We start from the raw sequence: 27,859 nt of genomic DNA on the forward strand, positions 1-27,859 counted from the left end.
ATTTTTAAACTGATTTTGTATCTTTCCACCTTACCGAAATCTGAGCAGTTCTAGTACCTTAACCATCCTGGGTTTTCTAAGTATACAATTAAATTGTTCAGACAAAATTGTTATTCTGTCTTCACTTTTCCAATAGTCATACAACTTATCTCTGCAGCCAGTTTTATAGAATCATCAATAATGTAGGTCCTTTTTAAAGTTTATTGGAATGAAAAAAATCCAGATACCACTAGTTCTTTGGTGGTGGGGGTGGGGGGGACAAGAGGTAGATTTAAGCAAACAGAGACAAAAGACAAAGTGAACAGCTCAGATATTAGTAATTTGGTATAATGTAGTACTGGCAAAACAGAGAAAATTTTATACATGTCTGCAATAGTTTCAACCAATAGTAGATGATGTAGGCAGCCAACAGCAACTAAAGATGATGTGAAGTATTCAAACTCAACCAATATCATCTGGTTAGTAGTGACCAGGTAACTGTTATATTTTAGTGGATTTGAGGTCCATTAGCATCCAGGTCTCCCACGTTGGTACAGGGGCCCAAGCACTTGGACCATCGTCTGCTGCTTTCCCAAATGCATTAGCAGGGAGCTGGATTAGAAGTGCAGCACCTGGGACGCCAATATGGGATGCCAGCGTTGCAGGCATCTTTGCAGATGGCTTCTTAACCCATTACATCACAATGTCAGCCCCTCCATTATTTCAACTGATACATTTCTGTCATTCATGCTCTTATAACTCCCATTCCAGCAAAACTACTTTACTGGTGGTCCCCTGAACACAGCACACTGTTTCACACATTCCCTGCACCAGATGGCCTCTCCTGCCTCCCCTTCCAAAAGGCAATGACTTGGCATGTCTGAGAAGCTCCTATGGCCTTCATGGCTGGCTAATGGCTCCAGGGAACCTGCCATCTGCTATTTGATTGGCAACTGAATGCCCAAAATAAAGCAACAAAATGCAGTCAATACTTCCCAACTAGAAACTTAATCCATGTTGTAAGACAAACCCACCTCCTGGATCAAGAGAGAGCAGAGCAAGGCTTTTGCTTCTTGTTGTAATCAAAGATAAGTCACAAGGTTGGATGGCCCACTGGACTTCACCTGTAGGCTGTTAGTAGGCCACCGGTGCAGCCAATTCTGCGTTTTAACGTAGTTGATTTGTTGGTGTTTTAAAGGCATGCTGGAGGGTGTGAGGAGACAAGTAGATGCAGGTGAGCAGACAGAATGCCTGTAGTCATGCCTTGCAATTCAGTGGAGGGGCTGGCACTGTGGTGTAGTAGGTTAAGCCTCTGCCTGTAGTGCCAGCATCCCATATAGGTGCTGGTTCTAGTCCCGGCTGCTCCACTTCTGATGCAGCTCTCTGCTATGGCCTGGGAAAGCAATAGAAAATGGCCCAAGTGCTTAGAACCCTGCAGCCATGTGGGAGACCTGGAGAAAGATCCTGCCTCCTGGCTTCAGAGCAGCCCAGATCCAGCTCCAGCTCCAGCTATTGCAGCCAACTGAGGAGTGAACCAGCTGATGGAACACCTCTTCCTGTCTCTCCCTCTCTCTGTAACTCTGCCTCTCAAATAAATAAATAAATCTTAAAAAAAAAAAAAAAAAGAAAGTCATTAGAGTTGAAGGGAGCTGGACTTACAAGTGTTGCCAATAGGGAAGCAATGACTCCTGGGACATGAGGCCAAAGGGGAAGTGGAATTGATGAGGATGCTGGAGGTTCTAGCTTCAGTGACTCTGACAATAGGAACATGAGGGTCATCGAGAGAAAGGGACAGGAAGAGAAACAGAACTGTGTATTTGTTTCTAACTTTTTATTGCAAGATCCTTAGATTCACACTTTGTCTTCTTTGTCCCAACTTCTTCCGGGTACCTTTTGTATTTGCTATTTAAAAGAATTTCTTAAAAGTAGCAGTGACAGTTTTTACAAGGCAGAAATGAGAACAGTGAACAATCGAAGACTTTCCTGTGGCTCCTGTCCCATCATCCTGAGCCGTATGCTGTGGGCAACTCAATCACTCTGAGCGTCAGTCTCCTGGGATGGGAAATGGGGATGACAACCTCCATCTTCCAGGGTAATCGTAGATATCATCATTGGGGGTAACAAATACCATGCAGCAGCAGGGCTGAGCAATCACAGTGATTGTTATACAAAGAACCCCAGATAGAGAGCCCGGGACCTCTGACTTCTGAATCAAAACCACCACTTCACACAGACATGCCCCTGCACCTAGACAGTTTAGACATGGCTCTACCACTAAGTGAGAGACAGTCAAGGACAGAGGGGGTGAAAAATCCACTCTCTTCCTGGAGGCTGTGATTCTCTGTGATGGAGAAGCATTGGCCTGGGGCTCAGGGGACCTGCCTGTGATCCCAGGATTGCTGCAAACGTGAGAAACAACCACAGCTTGTTCCCTTTTTTATGCTCTTCCAGTTCTCAGCTCCTGTGAGCCTCTTCAAAGGGATATTCACTGTGTTCTATGGTGTTTTACTTTGCACTCAAACCATAACATCTTACAAAGGAGGCAACATTTGACAATGTAGTGGGAATTCTTCCTGGATCTGACACAGAAGATAAATGACTTTAGGGCAAAAATGAGTTCATGTCTTTACCAGGTGACCAAGCACTTCTTTTTTTTTTTGTTTGTTTTTGTTTTAAACTTTTATTTAATGAATATAAATTTCCAAAGTACAGCTTATGGATTACAATGGCTCCCCCCCCCATAACTTCCCTCCCACCCGCAACCCTCCCCTTTCCCGCTCCCTCTCCTCTTCCATTCACATCAAGATTCATTTTCATTTCTCTTATATACAGAAGATAAGTTTAGCATATATTAAGATTTCAACAGTTTGCACCCACATAGAAACACAAAGTGAAAAATACTGTTTGAGTACTAATTATAGCATTAAATCACAATGTACAGCACATTAAGGACAGAGATCCTACATGAGGAGTAAGTGCACAGTGACTTCTGTTGTTGACTTAACAAATTGACACTCTTGTTTATGGCATCAGTAATCTCCTTAGGCTCCAGTCATGAGTTGCCAAGGCTATGGAAGCCTTTTGAATTCAACGACTCTTATCATATTTAGACAAGTCATTCTTCTTATTTTTTTTTTAAAAAAAGATTTATTTATTTATTTGAAAGCTAGAGTTACAGAGAGGCAGAGGTAGAGAGAGAGAGAGAGGTCTTCTATCTGCTGGTTCACTCCCTAGATGGCTACAATGACCAGAGCTGTGCTGACCAGAAGCCAGGATCCAGGAGCTTCTTCTGGGTCTTCCCACATGGGTGCAGAGGCCCAAGCACTTGGGCCATCTTCTTCTGCTTTCCCAGGCCATAGAAGAGAGCTGGATGGGAAGTGGAGCAGCCAGGACTCGAACTGGTGCCCACATGGGATGCCGGCACTGCACGTGACAGCTTTACCCACTATGCCACAGTGGCGGCCCCCCAAGCTCTTAATGTAGTCACTTTTTTGTCTTCTAGTAAATTTAGGTTGGTAAATCCCCCATCTAGAAATTTCCACACTTCACCAGTTATGCTAGTTTTCGTTCCTGATATCTATTTTCCAAGTGGCAAAGAGGAGAGGCACAACGCTGAAGCCATTTACCCAGAGCTGGCCGGGCTCTGGGTGAAACAGCTTGACCTTGATTCACTTAGAAAGCAGTCTTAGCTCAGGCTCAGTCCACATCCTTTTGAAGCCTCTTCCTTTTCTGTGCCAACAAGGGCCAGATGAGTTCTCTCTTGTTTTGAACATCAGAGGAAAAACAACAACAAAAACATCACGGAGCCCACAAACGTTTTTCACCCACCCACCTTCCCTCCAGCCAACAGAGTTTCATTGCGCCCTGTTAGGTACTGAGTCAAGTGCCTGGGCACAAAGCACTCTGCTGTGCAGATTCAGCAGTAACTGAGGGCCCCAGTTCCCCATGCACTAAAGTGCTCTCAGGTCCTTAAGAAGGGGACAGACACAGAAAGAGGATGATGAGCCACCAGGGCTTCATTCTGTCTTAACCCTTTCTCCTCTAAACCTGGGCTCCAATTGGCTTTGCCTTCATCTGTACCGGGAACTCCTGGGAGGCAACCAATCTACAAATTCACCAAAGGGAAGAGGCACCTGTGATGACAATTCAGGGACAGAGATGGAGGTGGGGGTGTGAAGGATAGGAACACGGGGGATCCTGCCTGTGGCTTTCAACTGACCACAGGCAAACTCGGACATGAGATGTGAGACAAGAGCTTGGTTTAATTCTCTCCTAGTGCAAGCCCCAGGCAGAGAGGCCCTTGGCATGTTCAGGGTTAATAGTAACTGCTGACTGACTGTTTTTCCCTCTGCCCACATAAAAGGTACACAAGCTATAAGGCAAGGCCACATCAATGGCCTGTCTGTGGTAGGACTCTCCTGCTGGGGGCCCCACCACCGAAGCTCTGAGCATTTACCCTGCTATCTCTCATCTCCAAGTCAGTTATGCCAAGCTTTCCTGCAGCCCATAGGCACCAGACACTTCAATACTCTCAAAAAAGGAAATGACAAAGCAATCAGAGATTTTCTGAAGACTAATGATAGCTAAACAGTGAATAGAAGAACACTGCAACAGGAATATTTACGCATCATGAACTATGAGAATATTCAAGGAGGAGGAGGCAAGAGGAAATTTTTTTTTGACAGGCAGAGTGGACAGTGAGAGAGAGACAGAGAGAAAGGTCTTCCTTTGCCGTTGGTTCACCCTCCAGTGGCTGCCGCAGCTGGAGTGCTGTGGCCGGCGCACCGCGCTGATCCGAAGGCAGGAGCCAGGTGCTTATCCTGGTCTCCCATGGGGTGCAGGGCCCAAGGACTTGGGCCATCCTCCACTGCACTCCCTGGCCACAGCAGAGAGCTGGCCTGGAAGAGGGGCAACCGGGACAGAATCTGGCAAACTGACCGGGACTAGAACCCGGTGTGCCGGCACCCCAGGCGGAGGATTAGCCTAGTGAGCCACGGCGCCGGCGCAAGAGGAAATTTTTTAAAAAAGATTTATTTATTTGGAAGGCTGAATTACAGAGAGAGAGAGAAAGAGAGAGAGAGAGAGATCTTCCATTGTTAGTTCACTCCTCAAATGGCCATAAAGGCCAGGGGTGAGCCAGGCCGAAGCCAGGAGCCAGGAACTTCATCCAGGTCTCCCACATGGGCACAGGGGTCCAAGCTCTTGGACCATCCTCTGCTACTTTCCCAAATGCATTAGCAGGGATCTGGATGGGAGGTGGAGCAGCCAGGACTCGAACTGGTGCCCATATGGGATGCTGGCAAGGCAGATAGTGGCTCAACCCACTATGCCACAGTGTTGGCCTCAAGAAGAGATTTTTTAAAGGCAAAATACGGAGGATTTTATAAATGTTGTGAAAGTTACCTTAGATAGAAGGATTAATAAAATGGTGGCACCAGCCTGAGGCTGAACAGACGGTTGCTAGGCAGACGACTCTGCGCAAGTATCTTTTTGTGAAGGTTGCCGTGGGCTATGTGCAGGGCTGTGGTTCTGGCAGTCTTCTGTGAATAGTCCTTGTTATACGTGGATGAGAACCCTTGGCATATGCGCAGGAGAACCCTTCCCTCACAGTATTCTGGCCTTATTTATATGTTTGTTTATTTTGGTTAGGGCTTGACGAAAGTGACTCCATTTAGGTCTTGACAGCTTTCACAATGTAAATCCAGAGCTGTACCAATATTTAGGTGGACATTTGGCCTAGCAGTTAAGACACCACTTGGGACACCTACATCCCATATCAGAGTGCCTTGCTTTGGGGCCTGGCTTCATTTAAAAAAAAAAAAAAGATTTATTTATTTATTTATTTGAAAAGCAGTCTTAAGAGAAAAGGGGGAGAGAGAGAGAGAGAGAGAGAGAAAGAGAGAGAGAGAAACTCTTCCATCTAGTGGGTCACTTCCCAAATGGCCGCAATAGCTGGACCTGGGCTGATCCAAAGCCAGGAGCCAGGAGCTTCTTCGGGGTCTCTTGCATGGGTGCAGAATCCCAAGCACTTGGGCCGTCTTCTGCTGTTTTCCCAGGTGCATTAGCAGGGAGCTGGATGAGAAGTGGAGCAGCTGAGACTTGAACCAGTGCCCACAGGGATGCCAGCACCACAGCCAGTGGCTTTACCTGCTATGCCACAATACTGATCTCCCTGGCTCTATTTGTGATTCCATTTTCCTGCTAACGTGCACTCTGGAACGCAGCAGGTAATGGCTTAAGTACTTGGGTCCTTCTTGCCGTGTGGGAGACCTGGATTGAGTTCCTGGCTCTTGACTTCAGCCTGTCATAGTCTGGCCTATTGCAGACATTTGGGGAATGAACCAGCAGATGGCAGATCTTTTTTTCCTCTCTCTGTGCCTCAAAATTAAATAAATAAATAAGTGAATAAATAAGTATAAGTAAATAAATTTGAAAAAGAATTGTACCAGTACTTAAAAATTACAGGGAGGAAAATATTGCCCTTCTCATTTTCTAAAGAAAATTCTGATTGCTTCCATGCCCACTGCCATATGAGACTAGAACTGAGAGCTGAAACAGTGCAGGATGGAATGATTTATGTTAAAAAGTCAGAGCCACTGCTAGAAGCAAGAAGTGGACCTGGAAAGACAGGAACAAGGGTAAAGACAGAGAAAAGGTCCTATTTGCTGAATTTTAAGAAAGAACTTCTTAGTGCATAAAACTAGAGAATGAGGGCAGCTGCCACACTGGGTCAAAAAAAAAAAAATAATGGGCTGGCATTGTGGCACAGAGAGCTGAACTGCCTCCTGTGATGTGGGCATTCCATATTGGAGCATCGGTTCCAGTGCTGGCTGCTCCCTTTCCGATCCATCTTCCTGTCAGTGTGCCTAGGAAAGCAGAAGCAAATGACTGCTCAGATACTTGGGTTCCTGCCATGCACACGGGAGACCAGGATGGAGTTCCTGGCTCCTGTCCAAGCCTGGCCCAAGTCTGGCACAAGCCTAGCTATTGCGACCATTTGAGGAGTGAACCAGTGGATAGAAGATCTCTCTCTCTCTCTCTTTGAAATAAATAAATATTTTTTTAAAAGAAGTGATAATGTAGGGACAGGGGATTCAAAGATGTTTTGCTGAGTCATAAGAAATATTGAAGGAAAAGTCCCATTAGTATGAAGCATCATCATAGAAAACGCATATTATGAGAAAATTATGTATGGATTTCAAAAAATTTTGGCACCCAAATAAACATATTTTAATTCCATTTTCCATGAACTTCTTGAAATACCTTGAGATTCTTCATTATCCTTCTGAAAGACAAACTGTTTTTGGTTGGAGATTTTGTACAGCTGCTGTTGTCATGACACTGGCTGTAGTGTGCTTTCTTGTAGACAGCAATGTAGTTGAGGCCTGCTGTTTTATCCAATCTGAAGTTTCTTTCACTTTATATTTTTTGTCCATTAGTGTTTAGTTGTAACTACTGGTATAGTTGCCTTCTACCATCTTGCTATCTGTTTCCTACTCTTCTCATCTGCATTTTTGTTACTTTCTTTCAAGTAACCAAAAAAAAGTTAATACTCTATTTTAATGCTCACTTAATACTCTATTTCTATTGCCCTTTTAGCTGTATTTTGCAATACTATTTGGTGGTTTCTCTAGGCTATTCAGAATACATCCTTTATAGTCAAATTGTACCATTTCATGATATAAAAACTCAAGACAGTAAAATTCCATTCACTCCAGTATATATAATTTTACTGTCTTGAGTAACAGTTGTTATGTATTTTACATTTACATATGCAATAACTCATTATACAATATTATTTATTTTAAACCATCATCTTTCAAACCAGGATCTCCAGGAAAATATGGTCTTTTCATTTTTGTAAATATGTAAAAATATTCTTCATCCTTTCCTATAGGTCTGTGTTTCTAGCTTGTATGGTTTCCCTCTAGCCTGGAGAATTTCCTTTAAGAGTTTCTTTTAATCTATACAAAATGCAGATTCACTGGTGCCAGATTCTTTCAGATTTCGTTTATCTGAAATCATTATTTTCACTCTCACTTTTGAACAATATTTTCTCTGTGTAGATTCTAGGTTCACAAGTCTTTTTTCTTCTGAATATGATGTATCATTATTTTCTGGTTTCTCTTGCTTCTGTTGAGAAGCCGGCTGTAACTCATCATAGTCCCCTTGCACGTGTCACTTTTCTCTCTGATCTGGTTTTCAGAATCTTGGCTATGAGGTGTCTAGGTGTGGTTTTCTTTACACTTATCTTGCAGAGCATCGTGGGTCTGTAAATCAATGTTTGTCCTAAGAATTTGGAAATTTGGGGCCTTGTTCTTTCAAATGGTTTTTTCTTCTCATGATATCTCTCCTCTCCCTTTGGAATTTCTATTAAATTTATATTAGACTATTATGTGACATTATCCCATGGGCCACTAAGGATCTTTTCAACTTTTTTAAAAAACCTTTTCCCTGTATTCATCAGCTTGGATAAGCTCGACTGAGATTTGTCATCAAGCTATAGTTAAGCTCATTTTTTTTTTTTTGACAGGCAGAGTGGACAGAGAAAGAGAGAGAGACAGAGAGAAAGGTCTTCCTTTGCCATTGGTTCACCCTCCAATGGCCACCGAGGCCGGCGCACTGCGGCCAGCGCACCGCGCTGATCCGATGGCAGGAGCCAGGTACTTATCCTGGTCTCCCATAGGGTGCAGGGCCCAAGTACTTAGGCCATCCTCCACTGCACTCCCTGGCCACAGCAGAGAGCTGGCCTGGAAGAGGGGAAACCAGGACAGAATCCGGTGCCCTGACCAGGACTAGAACCCGGTGTGCCGGCGCTGAAAGGCGGAGGATTAAAACTCATTTTTAAACATTATACATTTTGTTCTAGAATTTTCATTTGGTTATTTTAATAGTCTTCAATTCTCTATGGAGCTTATTGGTTCACTCATTATGACCGTTTTCCCTGTAGATTAGCTGTTAGCCATTTTTTTCTAAAAGGGCCAGAGTAAATATTTTAGATGAGGAAGCTCTGTATTCTCTGTGGCAACTACTCAGCTCTGACATTATAGCAGAAATGTCTACGAATGGTCATGACTTTGTTTATAAGAATAAATGGTGGGCTGGCGTCGCGGCTTACTAGGCTAATCCTCTGCTTTGCGGCGCCAGCACACCGGGTTCTAGTCCCGGTCGGGGCGCCAGGTTCTGTCCCGGTTGCCCCTCTTCCAGGCCAGCTCTCTGCTGTGGCCAGGGAGTGCAGTGGAGGAAGGCACAAGTGCTTGGGCCCTGCACCCCATGGGAGACCAGGAGAAGCACCTGGCTCCTGCCATCAGATCAGCGCGGTGCGCTAGCCGCAGCGCGCCGGCCGTGGCAGCCATTGGAGGGTGAACCAACGGCAAAGGAAAACCTTTCTCTCTCTGTCTCTCTCTCACTGTCCACTCTGCCTGTCAAAAATATATATATATATATTTAAAAAAAAAAAGAATAAATGGCGGCCGGCACCGTGGCTCAATAGGCTAATCCTCCGCCTGCGGCGCCGGCACACCGGGTTCTAGTCCCAGTTGGGGCGCCGGATTGTCCCAGTTGCTCCTCTTCCAGTCCAGCTCTCTGCTGTGGCCCGGGAGTGCAGTGGAGGATGGCCCAAGTCCTTGGGCCCTGCACCGCATGGGAGATCGGGAGAAGTACCTGGCTCCTGGCTTCGGATCAGCACGATGCGCCGGCCGCAGCGCGCCGGCCGCGGTGGCCATTGGAGCATGAACCAACAGCAAAGGAAGACCTTTCTCTCTGTCTCTCTCTGTCACTTTGCCTGTCAAAAAAAAAAAAAAAAAAAAAGGCAGCTTGGGGCTGGAGTCATGGTGCAGTGGATTAAGCTACTGGATGTGAAGCCAACATCCTATATATGAGCGTCAGTTCAAGTTCTGGCTGCTCCACTTCCAATCCATCTCCCTGCTAATGTGTCTGGGAAAGCAGTGGAAGGTGGACCCAGTGCCTTAGTCCCTGCCACCCAAGTGTGAGAAGAGACCCAGCTGAAGCTCCAGGCTCCTGGCTTTGACCTGGCCCAACCCTCACCTTGTGGCCATTTGGGGAGTGCAACAGTGGTTGCAAGTCCTTTCTCTTCCTCAGTCTTTAATTCTGCTTTTCAATCAAATGTAAAATCTTTTAAAAACATATAAATAAATGTCAGCCTCTATGCAGGCTGTGGTTTGCTGCCCCTTGTTTTAAATCATTGAGCACAACGACTTTAAACTCCTTTCTTGGTAATTCTGAATCCTGGAGGATTTTTGGGTCTGTTAATATTGACTGTGTTTTTAGGTAGGAAGTATTTTTCTGTTTCTTCATGTGCCTAGAAATTTTTTATAACTTGCTCAGTATTATGAATTATACATTAGAGAGTGTCACAGAGAATTTGGATTGTGGTGTCCTTTGAGAGTCAAGGGTTTTGTTTTTGTTTTTAAAAGATTTCTTTGTTTATTTGAAAGTCAGACTTACACAGAGAGAGGAGAGGCAGACAGAGAGGGAGAGAGAAACAGAGAGAGAGAGAAAGAGAGAGAGAGAGAGAGAGAGAGAGAGAGAGAGAGGTCTTCCATCTGCTGGTTCACTCCCCAGTTGGCAGCAATGGCCGGAGTGGTGCCGATCTAAAGCCAGGAGCCAGGAGCTTCTTCTGGGTCTTCCCACATGAGTGCAGGGGCCCAAGCATTTGGGCCGTCTTTACTGCTTTCCCAGGCCACAGCAGAGGGCTAAATCAGAAGTGGAGCAGCCGGGACTCAAAATGGCGCCCACATGGGATGCCCGCACTGCAGGTGAGGGCTTTACCCGCTACGCTACAGCACTGGCCCCCAAGCTCTTAATGTAGTCACTTCTTTGTCTTCTAGGAAAGGTTGGTAAATCCCTCATCTAGAAATTTCCACACTTCGTCAGTTATTCTAGTTTTCATTCCTGGTGTCTAGCAGAGAGCTGGATCCAAAGAGGAGTAGCCAGGACTTGAACCGGCGCCTGTATGGGATGCCGGCACTGCAGGCGGAAGCTTTAGCCACTATGCCACAGCACCGGCCCTCAAGGGGCTTAATTTTGTTTTAGGAGGCACTTAAATGCCTGGTGCATCATTTTGTCTGTCTGGCTTGGTTTTGTTTTTCTACAGGCAGATCTGCTCTGGATCTGAAATTCATCTTAAGAATGTCTCTTCCACTGGAGCGGGATGAGAAAATCTGTAGTGCCCCAGGTCATATGCGCATTCTGTAAATGAAGTTTGGTGTGACTATTTTTCTGTCAACCCCTACCATGGGCCATCCGTGCTCAGTCTCACTGAGTCCTGCCCTGTTTGTGTTCAGCCCCGCTCTTGCCACAGAACCTGAGTTGGTCTTCCATGCTCTCTATGGGGCCTGCTTTGTGCTATGTTCCCCTTTCCAGAGCTCCTCGCTGCAAATGTCAGTCCTTGCCGGTCAGTAGACCACCAGTTTGCTTGGGATTTACTTCAGTGCTGCACGGGAGGGAAATTCCCTAGGAAGAAAGCCATGACCACTGTGAGCTCATGTCATGCTTTCCCTCCTCCCAGACGTAGCTCTTGTTGACCTGTTGTTCCATAGCTGCACACATTTGTCTGGTAGAGGTGTTTCCAGCAGACAGACAAGTTTGTACCCAGTTACTCTGTCATGGCTAGAAGCAGAAGTCCTCATTGGTTTTTCTCATTATTATTATTATTATCCAAATCTTGGTTTAGCAACAGATTAACCTTCTGGCACTTAAAACATTTGTTGGTGTTAACATAAGTAGCAGCAAATTGTACTGATAATGCAGGCAGCAGGCAGAGAGAGAGAGAGAGAGAATGATGACCTTTTCCAAGAGTTAAATGTTAAGGTAAACTTGAGCCTAGTCTCTCTCTGAATTTCCATTTTCTTTTTCCGACAATGAAAAATAATGAAGGCAGAAAAACCAGCAGTTACTATATACCTATATTTGCCAGGCACTCTGCAACTTACCCTAGTATGCTATCTCACCATCAAATCTGTAAAATTATGATAATTACACCCATTTTACAGAAAAGGAAACTGCCCCCAGGAGGAGTGAAAACAATAAGGCTACGTAGCTAGTAAGCTGATACAGCAAGAATCTAGAAACCCATCTTTCCTCCCCTCATCACCATTCTGCCTTTCCTGCCTTATAATGATTATCAGAATTTACTGAATCTTCCTGTTACCTGTTCTACTGTAATTGCTGGCCCCCTGGACTCATTCAAATTGCTTTTGTTCGGCCCCTTCTTGGTTAGAGTGGGGCCAAGCTGTCCAAGTCCTACCCACCTTCGGTTCTTGGCGGGAAATCAGGAGAGTGCTGAGCTGCTCGATATGGGTTGTCTCCATGGCTGAGAAGCTGCTGGGCGGGTCAAAGGGCACAGAGAAGCTTCCCTCCGACAAAAAGATGTTCCCATGGATGGCAAAAAGATGTTCCCATGGATGGCATGCTCACTGCTGGAGGCTTGTGTTCTCCCAGCTTTTCCTGCCCTGCCTCCCCCATCCACGTGATTAGGAGGGAGAGACATTTATAGACAGACATGCATGTGCTCAGCCCCTTGCTGGGTAAGGTACTGCCCCCCGCCCCGACTCTGCCAGCTAGAAGACCACCACCAGATGAGGTGCCAGATTTTATACCCTTAGAATAATGTGCCTAAATAAATGTTTTCCTTTGTCAAGTTAGCCTGCCCCGAGTATTTCACTGGAGTAGGGAAAAGCTGACGTCTGTGGTCATCCTGGTATGACAAGGCAGCTGGTGGACTCAGAGGCCAGCAGGTGGGTGGGAAACACACATTTGCTACTTTCAGATATTGAGCAAAAGCACTTTATGTACATTTCTCAAATGTGGTACAGAATCATTCGTTAGCGAATGCCTGGCAATCCTTATTTCTGAAAAGCATTTTACACACACACTTTTCTTCCCTCACATGAATTTCCACAGCGTTCCTCAGATTCCTGGTGCTCATCTCTCCCTATGCTTGTGCGACAGGAAGCACACGCAGAAGAAAAGCTCACTGCTTTGTGCACACATTTGATTTGAGCTGCTCTGTACGTGGTAGAGGAACTTGGTTGGAACTAAACTTTTGAGCCACCTCTGACGCAAAGGTTTCCAAAGAAAGACCATTAGCAGACTCAGTTCTTTTCTAGGAAAATGTAGCGCGTATACAAATTCACTTTAGAAATGAAGACATATGTGATTATGTTGCTCCGCGACGAGACCCGTACCTGTGTGACTGGGACTTCCCAAACTCCCAACATGCCTCTCTTTCCTTCGCAGACTTCTGTGACGATCCGCCACAGCTCAGCAAAGCCACCTTCAGGGCCCTCGCCTACAAGATCGGCACCATGCTAACCTGTGACTGCGAGGCTGGCTTCCGCCGAGTTAAATACGGGTCATCCTACATGCTTTGTACAGGAAACTCCAGCCACTCTTTCTGGGACAACAGATGTCAATGCACAAGCAATTGTAAGTCGTTCCTTTTGTCACGACCTGAGGAAAGGGAACCTGCTGTGAAGACGGAGGCAGAGTCCAGCTTTCATTCACTCCGTCCTATAGGCAAATAGTAGCCTGTTCAGTCTACAGAGTACGTGGTTTCAAGAATATTCACCCATCAAACAAATATTTAATGAGTGTCTACCAGTTCTAACAATGGTTCTGGGCACTGGGGATATAATCAGCCACGCCCTCAGTGAATTTAAATTTCCTTTGGGGTGTAGTTGGGGGTGGGGGTGATGGACATTGCACTAAACAATTAAAAACAACTCTAGCTCACAATATTATGAATGTATTTAATGTCATGGAGTTGTACACTTAATATGGTAAATTTTTTGTTATACATATTATATAAAAATATTTCATGAGAAATACTCTTCATGGAAGAATCTTCACTTCCCATAAAGCTGAACATACTCTCTTGTAGGCTTATTTGTTTCCTGATTCCTAAAGCTCACACATCATTTTGGGTTGAGGGAAGGCAACATTGTCAAGGAAAGTACTGCCAGTCCAGTGTCAGGAACCAGCGTCCAGAGCACCAGGAATGTCCTCCAAGAGACTGGGATACTGGGTGTGGAGGGATGAGGAGAATGAGGAGCCCACAGGTAGATCAGACTGTTATTGGGTAATACTACAAATCAGCCTAAGGGAGAAAGAGAAGGTTATTCTCATTGAATCTTTTCATTTCTGGACATCAAAACATAGCTTGAGAGTCTGGTGGTTGGCCGGCGCTGTGGCTCAATAGGCTAATCCTCCGCCTTGTGGCTCCAGCACGCCAGGTTCTAGTCCCAGTCGGGGTGCGAGATTCTGTCCCCATTGCCCCTCTCCCAGCTCTCTGCTGTGGCCCGGGAGTGCAGTAGAGGATGGCCCAAGTGCTTGGGCCCTGCACCCGCATGGGAGACCAGGATAAGCACCTGGCTCCTGGCTTCGGATCAGCGCGGTGTGCTGAGGGTGAACCAATGGCAAAAGGAAGACCTTTCTCTCTGTCTCTCTCTCTCTCTGACTGTCCACTCTGCCTGTCAAAAAAAAAAAAAAAAGAGAGAGAGAGAGAGAGAGAGTCTGGTGGCTCCCCAAATCCCCGAACTGCATCGGTACTGGTGAAGAAAGCTGAGATGGCAGAGCCATTGCTGGAGCGTTTGCTGGAGCCTGGCCTCCCTGAAGTGCAAGTTGAAGTCAAAGTCCCGCAGAATGCTCCCTACGCCTAAGTTGATCTGGTCACGTGACTTCTGCTGTTGAACATGGTTCCTCTAGCTCCAAAGCCTGCCTTACACAGCTCTTTTCCCATCCACTCTGTGATTTTAGAATGCAAACAGTGTTGGGTTCATTCATCTTTTTTTTTTTTTTTAATTTGACAGAATTATAGACAGTGAGAGAGAGACAGAGAGAAAGCTCCTCCCTCCGTCAGTTCATTCCCGAAATGGACTCTATGGCTGGCACTGCGCCGATCCAAAGCCAGGAGCCAGGTGCCTCTTCCTGGTCTTCCATGCAGGTGCAGGGGCCCAAGCACTTGGGCCATCCTTCACTGCCTTCCCGGGCCACAGCAGAGAGCTGGACTGGAAGAGGAGCAGCCGGGACTAGAACCCGGCGCCCATATGGGATGCCGGTGCTGCAGGCGGAGGATTAACCAAGTGAGCCACGGCGCCGGCCCCCTCATTCATCTTCTTATCCCTTAACTCTACGGATGGTGTCAGCTGCATGTCTCAGTGTCATGTGTTCCCCCAATCTATGTCTGGAGACTAAAGTTTGAACCCCACGGCTCTGTTAAAGCACCTCACTGTTGTTCCCCACCCCCAGAGAGCCCTTCCTTTATTCTAAGCTGGGATTCTGAGCCCACCCCCCAGGGGTGCTCACACGCAGGCCATCCATCTACTCCACCATAGAGGCAGGTGTTACAGAAGTTCTCTTTAAGATTGCTTCTTTCTATCTTGGAGAGTTCTGAACTGCTTTAGGAGAGCACAGGATTCAGAACTCCTAACTACCGTCACACATGCACACACAACATTGACAGAATTGAGGGCAAGAAAGAAGTCCCTTTAGATGAGACACACATAGAAAAGATCTCCCACCAGAAAATGGGTTCGTTTCTTTCAGAAATGTGTAGTAGACCATGTCATTGAGCACATGAAAGCAGAGAGGCCAGGGCTGCCCGGCCAGGTCTGGTAGGCATCACCCAAGGGGAGGGCTCACCCACAGTTTACCTTTGTACCCTAGCACCCGGGCATTGCCGGGCACATGGCAGGCACTAGAAGGGTTTTCTTCCTGAGTAAATGAATGGTGTCTTCTATTTGAAGCGTTTGTGAAGCTATTTCATCCCACACAGCTCTTAGGAACCCAGAAAACATTACAACTCAACCTGAAGAACAGACAGAAGGAAAAAGCACAGAAATGCAAAGTCAAATGGAGCCTGAGGACCACGTGGACCTTCCGGGTAAGAGGTGACTTGCAACAGCTGTCCTCTGACTGACTCCTGGGAGCCAACCCTTCCCTTGCACCTGCGTGATGGTGCTCCCCAAGGAGAAAAGTCTGTGCCCCACATGCACAGCCATGTGCGTTTCCTTCTCTTCTTAGAGATCTTGTGGACAAGAACTACTGCTGTTTGCTCAGAAACTCAAACCACAGTTAGAGCACCCAACCTGGGCTCTGCTTTGGGAACTGTCTAAATAGTACTCAACTATTCAATTTAATTCAAAAGCATGTGTTGGGATTATGTGCCAGGCACTGCCATCCAAAATGCAAACATGTACAGGACAGCCGTCCCCGACCTCAAGGAAATCCATGCTATTTTCATCCTAAGTATGATGACAAGTTGCAAATAAAACAATGTATGATAAAGTATTTTTTTTAACAGGATGGGGCTGTAAAATGGGCTGGTGGTTCTTCAAACTCCAGACAAGCACCTCCTAGTTAACAGAGTGTACATGATTGCCCACAGCTTGTCCAAATGAAAGATGCTACAGTTAAGTCACAATGTTAGGAAGTATCAGAGCCTGCTAGGAAAGCCTGACCTTTTCGGGAACCAGCTGACCTTAGAAGAACCCCATAGTCCTTGCTAATTTTAGAATCTGATGAGTAGCATTATCATTTCATATATAATTTCATTTGAACCTCACAACCCAATGAGTCAGGAGAAGGGAGGATTAGTTCAAGTCACTAAAGCAACCAAGACACAGAGAAGTTAAAGACTCATGTAATAGGGGATGGGTGTTTAGCCTAGCAATTAAGACACCACTTGGGGCCGGTGCTGCGGCTCACTAGGCTAATCCTCCACCTTTCGGCGCTGGCACACCAGGTTCTAGTCCCGGTCAGGGCACTGGATTCTGTCCTGGTTGCGCTTCTTCCAGGCCAGCTCTCTGCTGTGGCCAGGGAGTGCAGTGGAGGATGGCCCAAGTACTTGGGCCCTGCACCACATGGAAGACCAGGAGAAGCACCTGGCTCCTGCCATCGAATTAGCGCAGTGCGCCGGCCACGGCGGCCATTGGAGGGTGAACCAACGGCAAAGGAAGACCTTTCTCTCTGTCTCTCTCTTTCTCACTGTCCACTCTGCCTGTCAAAAAATAAAATAAATAAATAAATAAAAAAGACACCACTTGGGATGCCCATGTCCCATATTTGAGTGCCTAGGTTTCATCCTGGCTCAATCACCACTCCCCAAACCTGGAAATTAAGTAAATTAATAAATAAATCTATAAATAAACTAACACATAATAGGACTGGAGTAAGACTTCAGTCCTCTTGAATTAGATGAGGGATATTTCTACTAATTACTTATTTTGATATAGTTTGCATTCATTTACAATTTCTTTTATTTAAAAAAAATTTAGGGGCATTGTTGCATCATCATGTTTTTATCCCTTTCCCCTCCAACGTTGTCTTGGAATGGTGTTTGTGTTGCTGTCTCCTCCAGCTTACCCACCCACAATTACCAAAAGGTTTTTGAAGAGCTCAGCTTGTTGTCCTTACTCAAGAGATCAAAAGCTAGTTCTGGCCGAGGGATATTTCGCCAATTGCCTTAGTTTGGACGCTTCCATGTGAAAGAAGCAAATCCAGTTCAAACACAGTTCAGGCAGTCACGGATGGTGACTATAAAACAACACTTTTTACTGTGAGATGAAAACACAAGAGCACTCATTCTCTCAAGGTGCTGCATGGCAGAAGACAGCTCGGCGTGTGCACTCCAGCTTCCTGCTCGTGCAGGTTACTGGTAGAGATCATATTGGGTGCCCAGGGCGGCAGAGAGTCTGGAAGCACAATTTCACAATCAGTTTCACAGCCTGAGCCTGGAGGGTACATGCAGTTCCACAGGTGCAGACAGGGCCAGAGGTTAGAGAATATTGAGAGTAAGTCGGAACAGAACATGATCTCTGAGGTCAAGATCAGTCAGGGCCTGGGTTGTAGTCAGGAGGAGTGGAACATGGGGGATTTTCGGAGGTTTTGACAGGGCTCCTGGACCCAGCTTACTCATGGACCATGCACCATTCCTAGCAAGAAGCTGCCTTGGTTCACTCACAAGGCCTTCCGAATTCTCTTCCCACCTCCCAGGTCACTGCAAGGAGCCTCCACCTTGGGAACATGAAGCTAAGAAGAGAATTTATCATTTTGTTGTGGGGCAGACAGTTCACTACCAGTGCGTCCAAGGATTCAGGGCCCTCCAGAGGCATCCTGCTGTGAGTGTCTGCAAAATGGCCTGTGAAAAAACAAGCTGGACCCTGCCCCTGCTCACCTGTGCAGAGGAAAGCCAGCACCATCAATTTCCAGGTAGGTTGGCTCCTTCTTGGGTCCACTATGTTGTTGTTCTCCATGGAGCTGACCAGGATAGGCTCCCTGACTCTACCTGCTATGTGACCTTGGGCAAGCCACTTGACCTCCTGGACCTCAGTTTTGTTCTTGTTATAAGCAAACAGACAGGGGGACCAGTGTTGTGGCATAGCTGCTTTAAGCCACTTGCTGTGACACCGACCTCCCATTTGGAGAACCAGCTGCTCCACTTCTGACCCAAGGCCCTGCTAATGTGCCTGGGAAAGCAGCGGGAGATGGCCTAAGTCCTTAGGCCCCTGCACCCACATCAGATCCAGAAAAATCTCTAGTCTCCTGGCTTCAGATTGGTCCAGCTCCGGCCACTGCGACCATGTGGGGAATGAACCAGGAGATGGAAGATTCCTCTCTCTCTCTCTCTCTCTCTCTCTCTCTGTAACTTAACTTTTCAAATAATTTTTTTTTTAATCTAAAAACCAAAGCAAGGCAAAAAAAGGTGGATAAACCCTAAGGTCCCTTCACTTAAGGACCCCTGTACCCAAGGGGGACAGTAGGAGACAGAAGAGGAAGAAAGACCTCTTGAGTGCTCCAGAGCACCCTGGATGCTGCCTCAAAGCATCAATGCGCTACCCCTTTCCTTGCTGATCCTGAAATTTCACTACTTCCTTAAGCTACCAAAAGAGGAAGTCTAGCCACCCACCCACTTGTGTCTTCCGTCTACCGGTGTGTGTTGTAAATCTATCATTTTTATGGTGCTCTGTGGCTATCATGCTCCTTCCCCTTGTATAATTCCCTACCTGTGCACTCATAAAAATGTGCAGGGAAGGAGCCTACTCAAGTATGTGTACACACTCACGCTCTTGCACACATGCAACCCACCCAGGCTATCTTCTGCTATCAGCATTCTGAAATCTTATTTCTACAGTCAGAGTTGCTCACCCTGAGCCCTAAGTCCCTTTTTCCTTGCCCTCCCCTCCATTTCCCATGCCCTGTGAGTTCCTCTTGGGTTCTCTGGGCTGTAGTTCCTTCCCCAGAGCTGGCCCACCATGAGCCACATGGATTGTCCAGGTGTACCAATCCCTTCGTTTGTCAGAGGCTGAAAAGGCAGGGCCCCTGAGGTCACTAACCACAGCCAGGAGGCATGGAGAACCGCCCAGACAGAAAAGGCTATCCCTCTGTGTGTTTCTACTTCATTTGGTAGTTCAATGCTATCGTTTGCTTTATTTTCATCTACTCAAGAGGCAGCATGAGAAAGAGATATCTATTGTCTGCTGGTTCACTCCCCAAATACTTGCAAAAGCCAGGGCTGGGCCAGACTGAAGCCAAGTGCCAGGTATTCCATCCGCATCTCCCCCAGAGGTGGCAGGGACCCATATACTTGAGCCATTATCTGCTGCTTCCCAAGGGCATTCGTAGGAAACTGGATCAGAAGCAGAGGTGCCAGAACTCAATACCCGCACTCTTATGGGATGCAGCTGTCCCAAGCAGCAGCCACAGTGTTTGCTTTATCATGACCCATTTTCAAGTCGCAGATGGGATCCAGGACTGAGTTCAGGATGCCTAGGGTAAGAAAGAGTTGCTCGGTGTCACGAACAGCCAGGGCCAGGGTTAGAATTCCCTCTCACCTGCTCTGCTGAGGCTACTCAACCACTTCCTACTGGTCCTGAGGTAGAATGTGTGGTGTGGTCTCCCAAAGATATACGCAAACTAGGGTTGATGCTTCAGCAGGTGTACCTGGAGCCGTCTGTGGAGGACAGGCTGGGGAAGAAGGGAGACTCCCATCTCCCCATTTGGCTCCATAAGCATCACTTACTCTCTTGTAGGTGAAGAAGAGCCTCAAGCAAGCATGGATGCCCCTCCTGAGAGCAAGACTTCCTGCCCTGTCACCACCACAGGTGCATGAGAGTTTCCATGGAGACAGACACGCAGCCATTCAAGCCTCCTCGGGAAAGGGCACACGTCTGGCTGCAGGCCTCTGCAGCAGATGGGCGGTACAGGGCGGATGAGCCAACTCCACCAGCATCCCGTCTCCTCCAGAGCAGGGGCTTGGCACTCATCAACCCACATGCCCCAAAGCCAGAGTCCGAAGGACAAAACACAGGGCCAAGACCGGCCGCTGCTAACACAGCAATGTAACACTGGCCCTGTTCCCCTCTCCTCTTACATCTCTTCCACCTGTCCCCAAGTTTCCCATCCACTGAGAAGGCATCACTCTCTCCAGCCTCCTGTGGTCCCATATTTGGCATACATTGAGAGTATTTCTCGCCCTTCTCTTTGCCACAGATTTTCAGAAACATACAGAAGTGGCTACCACCATGGAGACGTTCCTATTCACAGAGGAGTATCAGATAGCAGGTGAGTGGGCTCTCTTGCCTTGTGGACAAAATGACAAGTGCCAGGTGGGCTTCAGTGTCTGCCTCCTTAATGCTCATACTATCGAAGGGGCAAAGATGAATCCAGAGAACAACATTAGTCAAAATGCCATGAATCACCTCTAGGGTGCTGCGAGCTGAGTCTCAAACCAGCCCCAGCCCATCCTCCATGAGCTGACCTTCAAGGACAGCATTCTACGGCTGAGAGGGGAGTGAGGCCGGGCAGGAGGAGGAGCGGAGAGGAGAGGCAGTAGAACCTGCCAGGGGGAAAACATGCTCCACCAGCACTGTGTGTTTCCTTGGGGGGAGGGAGAATCAGGCTTTGAGGCTACATCTGCCTGAATCAATAAGTAAGTGACTCCAGGAACCCAGCAAGGCAGTACTTAGAAACCAAGAATGCATTTAGGGATGTGAATGCGTTTAGTATCGTCTTCACACTTCTACATGTCTTTACCAGACACAGGCCTCCCCAAGGAGAGCCCTAGCTTCTGCACCTTCCTGCATTCCCGGTCTCAGTCTGCTCCCCCAGAAAGAACAGTACCTCTTGAGGAGAGACACTATCTCTTCTCTCTTTTTTTAAAAAGATTTTTATTTATTTATTTGAGAGAAAGAGTTACAGACAGGGCGAGGGAGAGACAGAGAGAAAGTCTTCCTTCCGTTGGTTCACTCCCCAAATGGCCGCAATGGCTGGAAGTGTGCCGATCCAAAACCAGGAGCCAGGTGCTTCTTCCTGGTCTCCCATGCAGGTGCAGGGGCCCAAGGACTTGGGCCATCTTCTACTGATTTCCCAGGCCATAGCAGAGAACTAGACAGGAAGAGGAGCAGCCGGGACTAGAACCAGCGCCCATATAGGATGCCAGCACCGCAGGCGGAGGATTAACCTACTGTGCCATGGCACCGGCCCCATATCTCTTCTCTTTAGTCAAAGGCCAGCCTTGCACACATCCCTCAGCCCTGTCCTGCTTCCTTGAGCCTCCCAAATAGCTCCTCTGCAGAGCCTGCAGTGTCTCCCTCGGCAGGAAGCCCTCGCTCACCTAGGGGACTTGCCCCGCCTGCTCTGTGGACGAGCGCCAGGTGGCCGCCATGCCCAGGCACCCCTTTGCTGAACTCCCTCTCTGTCGACAGTGGCCGGCTGTGTATTCCTGCTCATCAGTGTCCTCCTTCTGAGCGCGCTCAGCTGGCGGCGGAAATGGTGAGTCCGACGTGATCAGGGAAGCCCTTCCTCAAGGACAGAGCGGGAAAGCACCTCCAGGCTGGGTCCCCAGCATAGCAGCATCAGTTACCAGCGGGGACCTTGTACGAGGCCAGCCAGGGAGGAAGAGAGTAGAACCATTTCATAGCAGAGGCAGGTTCTTGTTGAGAAAGGCCAGTTCCTGCCTCCCTTTAAGAGTAGATTGTGAAACTCACTACATCACTCTCTTAACTCCAGGGAATCTCCTATCCCTGCCAGGTTGGATTAACCTCCACAGTCAGATGCTGAGAAGACAGGGATCCAGCCCCATAAAACCGAAGCCCTTCTCCTTTAGCTTACCTAGCCAAAGAGGAAAAAAATGAGATGTCTTCCAACTTGACTCTGGTCATCAGGCCACAATGTACTCCTGATTTTCCTTATGTGAATGGAAAAGTACAAATTATTGCAATGCAAATCCTGAGCCCCCCCAGGGATTTCGTGTTAGGGATTACCCCTAACGCTGGCAGTTCAGCCACTTATGTAAAGTGTGGTTTCAGGATTACCTGAGATGAAGTCTGTGAGTGCCCAACATACTATCACAGGCACACAAAAGTTCTTAGAGCTTCTCTTTTGTTCAAGTTGAACAGCTGACGGGCCTTAATTTGGTAGCTCAAAGACCAGTTGTCGTGAGACACAGAGAGCAAGGCTTTCTGGAGGGGTGATGGCTCAGGATCTATGTTGTGAAACAAAGACCTCTCCGAAGGTACAGGAGTTCCACAAGGTCTTCCAGAATTCCGGTCTTCAAGAACACTCAAACTTAAGTCTCAAAATGGCAAGGAGCTTGTCTAGAATCTTGTCTCTTTGAATCATCTGATTGCGCCCTCTTTTGGCCAAACAGAAATCCTGCATTTGAATCACTGAAAGTTCATTTCTTAGTCAGAGATTTGGGGTTTTTTAAAATTTGCTTTTGTTTGTTTGTTATTTTGAGCAGTTACTGGGATCCAGGGATGTGCTATAGCAGCTAAATTTTCAAGAACATTATTAACTGGTTTTAAGCACGGTTATCAATAAAAGTATGTGAACTTACAATTAAATAAATTATATTAAAACACAGGCAAAGACACACAATACTAATCACTTCCTAATTATTTCACCACATTGTACTATAACCTTTGTTCTCAGGATTATGTACATCTGTGATATGTGTTCACATATTATGGAAATAGTCTGTGCTGGTCCAGCTACAAATTGGTAGCTGGAATCTGGGAATGGGTAGAGAATTTATAAATCTATAAAGTGAAATTGTTATAAATTTATAAAGTGAAAATAGGCAGCTGATCGCAGAGAGCTGGCTGCTAAACCTTACCAGCACGCCTCTGCTTGGAGCCTGGCTCTACGGGAGCTCTGAGCAAGGTAGGAAGTAGCCAGATGTTTCTGTGAGCTAAGAAAGGATTGGGAAGACTCTAAGGCCACACTGGCCAACACAGCAACACTAGCCACAGATAACACTTAAGCTTAAACTTAAATAAATTAAATGCCATTAGAAATTTAGTTCCATGGGTGCACTAATCAGATTTCAAATGTTCACAAGCTACCCGTGGCTGCCTTAGCAGACAACACAAATTTCCACGATCCCACAAAGTTCTACAGGACAGTAGGAGTCTTCAGCTCAGGCAAATCACTCAACACCATCCATTGCCGTTACTATTCCCATTCGGCAGCTCTAGTCCTTCGTAGAGTTAGAAGAAGCTTACAGAACACCTGCTAAGTGCCAAGCATTGCAACTGGGCCCAAAGATGAACGCAACATGCTCTTAGGAGCTTACAGATTAGTGGAAATGGGGAAAGAAAAAGAACAACTGACTTGAAATAGAAATTGTGGAAGCTCAAGGTTGAGGGCTTCCCTTAGGGGCAAAGAGAACAGACACTTAGCCCCCACGTGGGAGTTCAAACAGGCTTTCAGGGTTGATGGTGCCTGAATTGCCCAAGGCTGAGCAAACGCTGGCAGGAAAGAGCTTCGCAGCAGAGGCAGAAGGAGGAGAAGTAAAGAAGTGTGAAATCGCGTGATAATATGTTTGGGAGAAGCCAGCAGTTCAGAACAGCACAGGTAGGGATGGACAGAGACCAGCTTATGGAGGATATGGCTAGATGAGGGAGCTTGGCCTGTATCCTGAAGGCGACAGAGGACCACAGAATGCCTTGCTTGAGACCAGTGGTCTGACTACAGTGGATTTTTGGTGGGCAGTCCAGGTGGCAATCTGATCACATTACCATGGGATGGATTCTCACAGGAGATGATGACAGCTTGAACTAGGTCAGTGGACAGAAGTTTAAAAAGGAGGAAAAGGATCAAAATACAACACAAAAGAGGGCAGATTATCAGGAAGTGTTGTTGAGTGAAAGTGAGGGTGAAGGAAGAGGGATGAGTTAGAGGTGCCCCCCTCCCCCGCCCAGGTTTAATGTGTGTTATTGTGAGACTCTGTGCAATGGAATTTCAAGTGAGGCTCCCAAGTAATATATTTCTTGGACATTAGCCACAAAGCTGAGCCCATCCTGTAGTTTGTTCCCTCAGACCCACTCAGTCTCCACATGCATAACCAGTCAGCCCTGGAGTAGACAGGGAACTGGGAAGCTTTTCTTGGGCTTTTTTTCATACCCACTGACTGAGCAATGAATGAGATCATCATGCTGTAAGACCATAAAGCAGAGGTGAGGAGTGGGCACCAGTCTGGGCCTTCAGAGGGGCAGAGAGGCCTGAGGTCACACTTTATCATGTGGGGTAGAATCTAAAGTTAGCAGGTCAATTGGGACTAATGTTGAATGATCTGAAAACATCAGTTTACGGTGGAGGCCACATTTTTCTTGGTCCAGTATTACACCTATGACTTAATTATATCACTACAGGAAGAAGAGTAGAAGAACAATCTAGAAAAGAGTGGCAAGAAGACAAGAACAGTCAAAGAAGTTATGAAGCACAAGCAAAATCCAAGATGTTAAACACTCACCCAACAGGCATCTCTGTGACTCCTTGAATTTTGGAAAGCTCTGAGGTCATATAGGACACAGGGCAACTGCTATCGAAGAGTGAGCTCTACTACTTCTAAGCAGCAATTCTAAGGTCTTTGAAGGAGAAGGAGGAACAACCAGAATGCTCTGTCTTATTTTCATGAATATGTGTTTATCAGAGCTTGAATGGTATGGAACTCTCCAGGCTACATACAATGTAAAGAAAAGTAGCTTTATGCCAATTTCATCCAACTTCCCAATTTATCAATCCTAGGTAAAACCTAAGCACTAATGACTAATATAAATAACACACACACACACACACACACACCCTTTACCCTAAGTAATCAGACATCCTCCACGTAGATTCTTTTCCTGCCTCTGGTTGACTAGCCCATTCTCCAGATCACATCTCTTAAGGAACATTTTTAAAGAACTCTGGACTGGTTAGAAGAATCATTTTGTCCTTAGCTCAGTATCCTGAGCTAACACCTTCTATTGAATTTCTGAAAAACAGAAACCATGGCAGAATAATCTTTGGGCAACACCAAATAAGGACAACCAAGCCCTTGGAATTGTAGAGCTTCAATATTTGAAAGAATTTTACTGGAGTTCATGTTGGGAGCAGAAGGATAAGCTAGGTTGCAGGTAACGAATTACACTTAGCAAAATGCTTTACATGTACATTACTAATAGATCCCGTTAAGGGTTAGTTTTTTGGGAATTCTACAAGTGGTACTCTGAATTTGGCCTGCACTAATTTGATGTTTACAGATAGACACGCGATGTGCAGATGTATATGTTTCCCACTAAGTGTCATAAAAACACTGAAGAGAGATCAGTGTATTAAATGTTAATGGGAGGAAGGAAGGAAAGAAGGGGATAGAGAGGGAGGGGAGGGGGAGTCATCCTGACAGAATTCAGCTCTGGAAAAGGACGCACCAGTGGTCCTCAAAGGTTACCAAACAGTTCAGCAAGTCAGAGTCAACCGAAGGCAATGTTGAAACACAGGTTGCTGGGCCTGCAGGCGGAGCTTCTTAGTCAGTTGGTCTGGGGTGGAGCCAAAGATTTTGCATTTCTTACAAGCCCCCAGGTGATGCTGATGATGCTGGTCCCAGGACCACTGTTTGAGAACCACTAGGTTAGACCTCTGTGCACCACCCACCCTCAACTACTGAAAATTCCAGGTGCGGAGACGTCAGTGAAAGCCCTTTTGAGTAAGAGCTCTCCTCTCGTACCACTTGACTTAGATGTCCAACATGCCACGTGATTAAGGAGATTAATGCAACGTTTAAACTATCAACCATTTTCATTTCTGAAAGGGCAGAAGAGTGTTACGATAGGCAGGTTTCAGCAGCTTTAGATACAGATCAGAGGGCCATTTTCTGTCCTGTCTGCAGCCAAGCAAGTACAACCCAGCCTTTCTTGTCCATACTCCACCCTCCCCCAAATATATGCTTTCCTGGGTAAACTTAGGTTGAGAGGAATTTCAGACCAGAAAAAAAGTGTCAAATCTGGCTGGAGCAAAACTGAATTGAATTATTATTCATTTTGTGGGAGGGAGACCCATGACATCAAAAATTGTTTTTGTGATAATACTACGATGCTATTGATTTGTTTTATTCTCCTTCTCCAACAAGTATATGGTGGAATTTTCCAGAAGCTACATGATATGTGATAATGTCACCTTCTGACATTGACATATAATGGGTTTATTACTGTTGTTTATAGAAAATTAATAAATAATATTTCTAAAATTTCTTATTTTGATTTCTCAGTACTGTATTTCTAGATATAAAATTTCATAAACAAAAGCACTCAGTAGTTTTTATGGTTTTTAATCAGGTACAAAGAGCCTGACAAATCGCCAGCAAGCACATGGACATCCCTGGCTGTTTCAGAGATGCAAATCAAAAGCACAATGAGACGCCATTGGGTATCCACTGAGCTGTCTCTGAGAGAAGGAACCGCATAGTTAATATCCTATTGGTGTAAAACGGTGCAACCACTGTAGAAAACAGGTTGGTGGGCCCTCCAAAAGTTAGACACAGACAAGAGGACCCAGCGATTTCATTCCTAGGCGTGTTTATAATGACATTGAACCCAAATACCCATCAACAAGTGGGTGCACAGCAATGGAATATTATTCAGCCATAGAAAGAACGGGAACTTTGATCTATGCTACAAAATGGATGAGCCCCAAACGCATTATGCTGAGTGAAAGAAGCCATACACACAAGGGTACATATTGTATGATGCTTGTTATGTGAAATATCCAGAACATACAACTTCACAGAGCCAGAAAGCAGATTAGTGGTTGCCAAGGATGGGGAGTGATTACTCAGTGGGGTTTTTCTAGAGTGATTTGTATTTATTATTTTTTAAATGATTTGTTTTTACTTGTTTAAAAGTTGGCTGAGGAGGTAGGGAGAGATTTTCTATTTGCTGGTTCATTCCCCAGATGGCTGCAACAGCCGGGGCTAGGTCAGACCCAAGCCAGGAGCCAGGAACCTCAAACCTCATCTGGTCTCAAATGAGCCCAAGGGCTCAGATCATCTTCCACTGCTTTTCCAGGCACATTAGCAAGGAGCTGGATTGGAAGCAGAGCAGCTGAGGACTCAAACCCATGTGGGATGCCGGCATTGTAGGCAGTGACTTAACCCATTACACTACAACGCCTGAGCTGTAGAGAGTGAATTCTTCCACCCAGTGGGGCATCTAATATTGTGAACAGTTGTATCTATTTAGAGGTAGCCTGTGACCCACCAGCCTGTAGCTTATTTGTCCGGTAATAGGATTGTCTCACAGGATTCCTCTGAGCTGCGGCAAATGGTTTGTTGATTCAAAATGACTAATCCTGGCCTGCGCCGTGGCTCACTTGGTTAATCCTCCACCTGCAGCGCTGGTATCCCATATGGGCACTGGGTTCTGGGGCCGGTTGCTCCTCTTCCAGTCTGGCTCTCTGCTGTGGCCCGGGAAGGCCGTGGAGGATGGCCCAGGTGCTCGGGCACCTGGACCTGTGTGGGAGACCGGGAGGAAGCACCTGGCTCCTGCCTTCGGATCAGCGCAGCTCTGGCCATGGTGGCCATCTGGGGAGTGAACCA

At 46.5% G+C, this 27,859-nt stretch overlaps 1 protein-coding gene across 3 annotated transcripts in view; it reads left to right on the forward strand.

Moving 5' to 3' along the window:
* IL2RA (interleukin 2 receptor subunit alpha) overlaps positions 1-26,517 on the forward strand; it is a 47,981-nt gene extending 21,464 nt beyond the window's left edge. The window contains exons 2-9 of one of the 3 annotated variants that reach the window (XM_089312370.1): positions 6,036-6,206; positions 13,240-13,428; positions 15,776-15,883; positions 17,995-18,210; positions 20,031-20,102; positions 20,491-20,562; positions 21,705-21,771; positions 24,654-26,517. In XM_089312370.1, coding sequence (XP_089168496.1) covers positions 13,308-13,428; positions 15,776-15,883; positions 17,995-18,210; positions 20,031-20,102; positions 20,491-20,562; positions 21,705-21,771; positions 24,654-24,678 — 681 coding nt within the window. In that variant the 5' untranslated portion in view covers positions 6,036-6,206; positions 13,240-13,307 and the 3' untranslated portion in view covers positions 24,679-26,517. Of the gene's footprint in view, positions 1-6,035; positions 6,207-13,239; positions 13,429-15,746; positions 15,884-17,994; positions 18,211-20,030; positions 20,103-20,490; positions 20,563-21,704; positions 21,772-24,653 lie in introns of all 3 variants that reach the window. The other 2 variants (XR_016219784.1, XM_070055786.2) reach the window with 2 other exon arrangements.
* The last annotated feature ends 1,342 nt before the right edge of the window (positions 26,518-27,859 follow it).

The sequence above is a fragment of the Oryctolagus cuniculus genome, chromosome 13, assembly GCF_051225735.1.
Source record: "Oryctolagus cuniculus isolate XC-2025 breed Fujian yellow rabbit chromosome 13, ASM5122573v1, whole genome shotgun sequence".
Taxonomy (NCBI): Eukaryota; Metazoa; Chordata; class Mammalia; order Lagomorpha; family Leporidae; genus Oryctolagus; species Oryctolagus cuniculus.